Consider the following 8519-nt stretch of genomic DNA (forward strand, 5'->3'; position numbering starts at 1 on the left):
ATTTCAACTGTTAAACATGAAAATGTAATTTGATATAAGCTAATTCAAACTGAACTAGGGATGTTTACATCCATATTTATGATAGGATTTTACTTTTTTTTACATTAAATATTTTATTACTGTTTAAAATAATATATTAGATGTACACTACAATTATAAATGAACAATTTGTTATAGTTACAACTGTTAGCATTGAATATCGAATTTGAAAAAAGCTAATTCAATCTGATCTACAGACGTTTACAACCATATAAATATTAAGATTTTACTTTTTTTTACAATAAATATTAATATAATGTTCAAAAACTGATATTTGAATTACACTACAATTATAAATAATCAATTTGTTATTGTTACAACTGTTAGTATTGAATATTTAATTTGATATAAGCTAATTCAAAATGAACTAGGGACGTTTACACCTATATAAATAATAAGATTTTATTTAATAACATTGAATATTAAATTAATGTTGATAATGTTATATATCAATTACACTACAATTATAAATGATCAATTTGTTATCATTTCAACTGTTAAACATGAAAATGTAATTTGATATAAGCTAATTCAAACTGAACTAGGGATGTTTACACCCATATTTATAATAAGATTTTACTTGAATAAAATTGAATATTATAAAAATGGTCAAAATGTTATATAAGAATTTCACTACAATTATAAATAATCAATTTGTTATTGTTACAACTGTTAGTATTGAATATTTAATTTGATATAAGCTAATTCAAACTGAACTAGGGACGTTTACACAAATTTAAATATAAAATTTTACTTTTTTTTTTATTGAGTATTAATATAATGTTCAAAAACTGATATTAGATTTACACTACAATTATAAATGATCAATTTTTTATAGTTTCAATTAAAATAAATAAAATTATTACTTGTTATTAACTAATTAATATTTATGCTACTGTGGTATGCACTCTACCGTTTTTATATTATTAGTTGTTAAATGAATTAAAAATAATTTCAGATTAATGCTACAATTATGCATTTGTACAATAGAATTAGGTGTAGGATTGGATAAGGGTATATTTAATGATAGAGATACGTTTGGTAATGTTTGATTGGCGTTGTAGTTATCATTATCACTACTTGGTGATGATGTCAGCAAAGAAGAAGTTTCAATGGCAGGTCTTTCTCTGTACGGTAACTTTTTGCTTTAGCTAAATGGATATTGGGACTAATGTAAATTCAATAATGTGTATAAGTATTGCATAATATACTTGTATATTTTAATATTAATATCTTAACTTTAGTCATGACACAATTAATAAATATATACTACAATATATAATTATTTATGCTGCATAGTATACCAGTTATTTAATAAGAAAATTAAATAATTGTATTATTTGATAATTATATGGTTATTAATGCCTAGTTTGTTTAATATGAATTCAAGCAAAGAAAAACTTACTAGTTACTAGCCAAATAGGAAAAAAAACAAGAATTATCACTGAGGATTACTCAATTGTAAACATACTCAATACCACACTGGTGGTATTTTTTGCCATTTAAGGAAAAAAGTTATTTATTGAATTATTATATATAATCATAAGTTATTGAGAATAACTCAAGTTTTAAAACTAGTAAATACCAAATGTATTTGCAGTAACTTTGTTAACAGACTCATTACTATGTTAATAAAAATTCTCTTTTTCTGTTAACCTTGTAAAAGTTAAGTAGAATTTTTGAAAATTGAAAGGTATAACCATAATCCTCTTAAAATATGGATAACACTTTATTTACAGTAGTTGGTTCATTAGATGTAAATATATTAGCAACAATTGCAACAGTTGTTTTATAACATCATTTGAAGAAGTGTCTAAGACACAATATGAACGTGTAAAAGATTATGGAAGTAAAATCATTTTAGAAAAATTAAAAACTACACCAAATTTATTCAATAGTAATTACTCCACAAATTAGAGTTTAAAAAAAAATTATTTATTTTATTTTATTGGAACATAACTACAAATTTAAGTATTCAGTCATTTTCAGATACTCATTAAAACAAACATTATCATAATATATAATGGATGCGAGGTGCTTGTTAAATTATCATGATTTTTTTTTTTTTTAAGTAGATGTGTCTATACAAATTCACAATTTAATAAATAAAACCAGTATTATATACTTTATAGTACTATAGTATGTAGAAGGTACCTTCTTCATAATTTAGTAATTAATAACGGATGTCATTTTAAAATTATAAAATAAGTACCTACTATACGGTATACTATGGTACAATTATTGTTCACTGTAGTCAGTAAATTTTATATATTGGATTGCACATACCATTCGGATAATCATTTATTAAATTACTGTATTTTCAAATTCCAAATATCTGATAATAATGTACTTGTTACACAGTGTGCTAATTCCTTCATCAAGGAAAGTAACAAGAGACGTAACGGAAACAAGTCTTATGTAAAATGTGGGATCAAAGATTCACAAAACGCTATCATTATAATTAATGAAACAGCATTAGAAATTTAAGTCCTTTTAAAAAAAATGACACAGTTTGAAAGCCCTATCCGACCATGAATACTAATTGTTGGTACATTTTTCAAACCTAAACAAATGTTTGCTTCTAAATTGTTCTTGTTTTTAATGTTTGAATTGTTTAGCTAACATATTGAATTAATGTGCTTAAAAATTATGTTATACGTATTTACATCTATTTTATTTTTTAATGTAGTTACATTATATTATATTTCATAATTTATAATTTGAATGTAGTTTATTTGTATAAAATAATATTATTACACAATACTTAATAATGTTTACATATACTTATATTTTAATATTTATTTAATGTATTAACTGTTATTACATAACATTATAAATTGTATATCTTTAATAGATATAACATATATATAAATTGTTTGATTTGTATATAATTATTTGTATTTATTAGAAATGTGTCCTCCAATTATTTAATATTATATAACAATTTATCTATAAATTTTTATTTATTTATATTATAAATCTTTAATTATACTTATATAAGTTCCTACCTATTATCGTTATTATTTTTATAAATAAATTTGACTGTTAATTATTAATAAACAAATTCATTGAAATATAATATCATTGGTTATTTGTTCGCTTTAACTGAAAAATGGTATGTTTGTGGGTTTGGGATTATATATAAGTGGTCTAAGCGAGTAAATAGAATATCTACATAGTGGATTACAGGTATTTAGGTATCTATGAAATATATATTTAAATAAACATGCAATCAGTTACATTTTTAAATCCATTAAAGTAATTATAAAATTAGTTGATTGTTAATTTGATTGATAATACTTACTTTTTTTAAATCATAAATTTTCTTTTGTTCTATTATTTAATATTATTCAACTAAGTATATTTTAGTTTAATATTAACCATTTTGTTGAAATAATTTTAATTTTGTTAATTCAACAATATATTATATTATATGCGTTAAATTAATAATGATAAAATTAACAAAATCCTAAATTATTTTAACTAAAAGCAGATCAAATATATTATAGGTAGATACTAAGAAGAAATATTAATTAAACTTAAAATAAAATTAATAGATAAAATAATTTATCAATTCTTATTTTAACAAATATTTTATTTTCAAATTGTAATATCAAGGGAAACAACCAATGGAAAAAAAAATCACTTAATTGGTGCTAAAAAGCTACATATATACGGTGACACACAACTATATTATATTAAATTACAATAAATGATAAGCACTACCTAACGAGTATGGTCAATACTCATATTGGATAATAACATATTTATGAATTGTTTAAAAATTTATAAAACAGATTACTTAATTAGTACAATTAAAGTTAATATTAAAAAAAAAAAAAAAAAATGAATAAAAATACAAAAAAGTTCAAACTAAATTTACTTAAGATTCTAGATTTGTACTTATTATACATACACATTTTATTGTGTACTTGTATTATATTATAAGCTGAGTGAATTCAATTGTACAATTATCTAGTAAATTATGGAAATCATATGGAAACAAAACATTTCATTTAAATTAATACAAAAAAAAAAAAAAAAAATCAATTACAAAATGATAAATACTGAGAACTTTATGGCGGAAATATCATTAGGTATATAAAATGCACAGTGAAGTTAGGTTAGGCCTTTGGATCATTGTTTACTTTTGATTTGAATACCGGATTCGATGGTTCGAATGTGATGGGGAAATTAAGAAATCTCGGAGTTGGTCTATACCTCGGTGTTTTGGGCATCTTCGGATCATGTATTTTACATGTCATGAATTCTTTAACCGCTAAAAAATATTTATAAATAAATCAATGATAAATAAATAGATGGTACTATTAGTTCATTTAAATCATACTACCAAACCAATAGGTAATAAAATGTTTATAAATTAAAAGTATTTTTTTTACAAAACCCATTGAACTTATCAAAACTATTTGCTTTTAACAATACAATTATAGAATTATTATTTACAGTAATTTCATAGAACCATTTAACTTGAATTTAATAATAATTAATAAATAGTTTATTACCTATGAATTTAAATAATATGTATTAGTAAGAAGTTTTCAATCACATTTAGTCACTGTGGTATTTTTAAAAAAATTAAATGTTTATGTTATCTATATTTATTAAAATTTAGTAGGTAGTAGAAGATTTATACTTACAATAATGTAACAGTTATTGATAATCATATTAATTTTAAAAAGAGTGACTAGGTATTAGTTTTTTTTTTTTCAAATATTTGTCATATTGTCAATAAACGTAAAATATATAATATTAAAGCATAGATTTAGTTATTACCTTCGTCAACTCCATTATTTGGTAATGATCTCCAATTACATTCTTTTACCCAATCAGGATCTTTTAAAACACGGTACCCGCACTTTACATCATCCTTTCCAGCAGTGATTTCATCTTCAGAGTCCATTTTATTCGAAATATTATCTACAGAACAAGTGTTCTCAATGGGCATATCCTTATCCATCGTTTTATCATTCTGCTGATTAACTTCTACATCAATTGGAACTATCTTCGTATCACTAATTTTCTCCTCGGTAAGTTCGTGATTTTTTGTTTCAATAGACATATTTTCAACTTTGTTATCAACCTATTCAAAAATATATGCTGTACTTTCTTACCGTGCGCCGCGTCTGTAACAAATTTTTCAATGTAATGAGTATTAACCTTATTTATAATTTTTCATTATAATTATATTAAATTAGGTTATCGGGTTACTGGGTAATCGAGTAGACAAATATAAATAAAATCGTAAATATCAGTGATGGCTCTTGGTGTTCAAAGTGGATGGTGTGTAATTCATGTAAAAGTTAATTAAAAAAATATGCCTATACCGACGTCAGACTCAAAACAAAAGGCGCAAAAAATTTAAGTCCAAAATAGTCGAGCACAAAATAATCTTTTGCGGCGTCAACGCGTCACTTGAGCGTACGAACGGCTGACGAGCGTCAACAAATTCGCAATAATGTACGAACGTAAAACGCCGACACGGACGGTTTACAAGGCATATGCAAAAAAACCTACGAACGGCTAAAAACCAACGCAGACGGACGTCAAGAAACGAAGAGAGTCGGCATAAAAAGATGGCGACACTACAAAACGCTGTTACCACCGTCTCCGCAACAGGGCGTTGTCGGTATTGACAACAATATAACCTCTTAAATGATTGTTTGCGATAATTTTTTTATAAAACCACGCGAAAGCATAATTGCAATTATCATACCCGTAAAATATTTAACAATCTCATTAATTATATTGTCTTATTGTTATTCAGTTCCAATTAATCTAATGACCATATTCAAAATTTTTGAGCACTCTGTTTGTATTGAATAACACAATTACACTCACTCACACACACACACACACACACACAAATACAGGCGTTTCTCTAGTCAAGAGTTAATAAGAATTAGAATAAGCGAAAAAATATTATATAATTAAATGCAATTCATATTACTCTCAATAGGTGTGATAGTCTAGTACTTACGATTGAATCCAAGACAGGCCGCGGATAAGAGCTGTGTTGCAACAGTGAACAAGTGGACAAATGACTCGTCTGAATTTCTTCCTAGCCACCACACGCGAAACGCATTAGTCATTGGCCGCCGATGCGCGCGCAACTATACCAACGAGTGTGTGGAGGTAACCGCGGTAGTATATAACCTCCCTGTTCACCACTACAGAACTCAATAATTACAACAATAATAGTAATAGCTATAATATATAATTGTTGTTTGTTAATTATATCAAATGACATGCAGTATACCTCAATTCTAATTCATTAATCAATCGTAGGTTTAACTATTGAATTTATTGTAGAGGTGTAAAATAAGATTATCAATTGACTTAACTGAATTAACTGAACTAGGGATGTTTACATCCATATAAATAAAAAAATTTTACTTATTTTTACAATAAGTATTGAAATAATGTACAAAATATTATATTAGAATTACAATACAATTATATATGATCAATTTGTTATCATTTCAACTGTAAAACATGAAAATGTAATTTGATAAAAACTAACTCAATCTGAACTAGGGATGTTTACATCCATATAAATAATAAGATTTTACTTATTTTTACAATAAGTATTAAAATAATGTACGAAATATTATATTAGAATTACAATACAATTATATATGATCAATTTGTTATCATTTCAACTGTAAAACATGAAAATGTAATTTGATAAAACCTAATTCAAACTGACTTATGACGTATACAACCATATAAATAATAAGGTTTTACTTTAATTACATTGAATATTATAGAAATGTTTACAATGGTATGTTTCAATTACACTACAATTTTAAATGATCAATTTGTTATATTTACAACTGTTAGAATTGAATATTTAATATGAAAAAAGCTAATTCAAACTGAACTAGGGACGTTTACACCCAAATAAATATTAAGATTTTAATTTTTTTTACAATCAATATTAATATAATGTTCAAAAACTGATATTTGAATTACACTACAATTATAAATGATCAATCTTTTATAGTTACAACTGTAAGCATTGAATATTTGATTTGATAAAAGCTAATTCAAACTGAACTAGGGACGTTTACACCCATATAAATATAAGATTTTACTTTATTTAATATTTAGTATTAATATAATGTTCAATAACTGATATTAGATTTACACTACAATTATAAATGATCAATTTGTTATCATTTCAACTGTAAAACGTGAAAATGTTATTTGATAAAACCTAATTCTAACTTAACTACGGACATTTACACCCATATTTATAATAAGATTTTACTTTAATAACATTGAATATTATATTAATGTTTATAATGTTATATTTCATTTACACTACAATTTTAAATGATCAATTTGTTATCATTTCAACTGTTAAACATGAAAATCTAATTTGATATCAGCTAAATCAAACTTAACTAGGGAGATTTACACCCATATTAATGATAAGATTTTACTTTAATAACATTAAATATTATATTAATGTTGATAATGTTATATTTCATTTACACTACAATTTTAAATGATCAATTTGTTATCATTTCAACTGTTAAACATGAAAATGTAATTTGATAAAAACTAACTCAATCTGAACTAGGGATGTTTACATCCATATAAATAATAAGATTTTACTTATTTTTACAATAAGTATTAAAATAATGTACGAAATATTATATTAGAATTACAATACAATTATATATGATCAATCTGTTATCATTTCAACTGTAAAACATGAAAATGAAATTTGATAAAACCTAATTCAAACTGAACTTATGACATATACAACCATATAAATAATAAGGTTTTACTTTAATTACATTGAATATTATAGTAATGTTAATAGTGTTATATATCAATTACACTATTATTATAAATGATCAATTTGTTATAGTTACAACTGTAAGAATTGAATATTTAATTTGATAAAAGCTTATTTAATCTGAAGTATGGACATTTACACCCATATTAATAATAAGATTTTACTTTAATAACATTGAATATTATATTAATGTTGATAATGTTATATTTCATTTACACTACAATTATAAATGATCAATTTGTTATCATTTCAACTGTAAAACATGAAAATGTAATTTAATATAAGTTAAATCAAACTTAACTAGGGAGATTTACACCCATATTATTAATAAGATTTTACTTTAATAACATTAAATATTTTATTACTGTTCAAAATAATATATTAGATGTACACTACAATTATAAATGAACAATTTGTTATAGCTTCAATTAAAAAAAATGAAAATATTGCTTTTTATTAACAAAATTATAAAGAAGTAGGTATATTTACATAAATATTAACAACCAAATTATACTTTTTTTACATTAAATATTATAATAATGGTCAAAAAGTTATATTAGAATTACACTACAATGATGAATGATCAATTTGTTATATTACAACTGTTAGAATTGAATATTTAATGTGAAAAAAGGTAATTCAATCTGAACTA

The 8519-nt window shown here is 23.6% G+C and overlaps 1 protein-coding gene across 1 annotated transcript; it reads right to left on the bottom strand.

Moving 5' to 3' along the window:
* Positions 1-3650: 3650 nt before the first annotated feature.
* On the bottom strand, positions 3651-6197 carry LOC126555672 (uncharacterized). Its single transcript, XM_050210571.1, has 3 exons — positions 6038-6197; positions 4834-5183; positions 3651-4318 (listed from the first exon to the last, which is right to left on the bottom strand). Exons 2-3 carry the CDS (start codon positions 5117-5119, stop codon positions 4164-4166), a joined length of 441 nt encoding a protein of 146 aa, XP_050066528.1. The 5' UTR covers positions 5120-5183; positions 6038-6197; the 3' UTR covers positions 3651-4163.
* Between the last annotated feature and the right edge of the window lie 2322 nt (positions 6198-8519).

This window comes from Aphis gossypii, unplaced genomic scaffold (assembly GCF_020184175.1).
Source record: "Aphis gossypii isolate Hap1 unplaced genomic scaffold, ASM2018417v2 Contig00990, whole genome shotgun sequence".
In the NCBI taxonomy this organism is placed as follows: Eukaryota; Metazoa; Arthropoda; class Insecta; order Hemiptera; family Aphididae; genus Aphis; species Aphis gossypii.

Bases quoted from the DNA above. Each gene is read 5' to 3' on its own strand.
- LOC126555672 (XM_050210571.1), bottom strand. From the start codon at position 5,119: ATGTCTATTGAAACAAAAAATCACGAACTTACCGAGGAGAAAATTAGT. The intron at 4,319-4,833 runs GTAATAACTAAA...AATATTTTTTAG, and splicing joins AAATAATGGAGTTGACGAAG to CGGTTAAAGAATTCATGACA.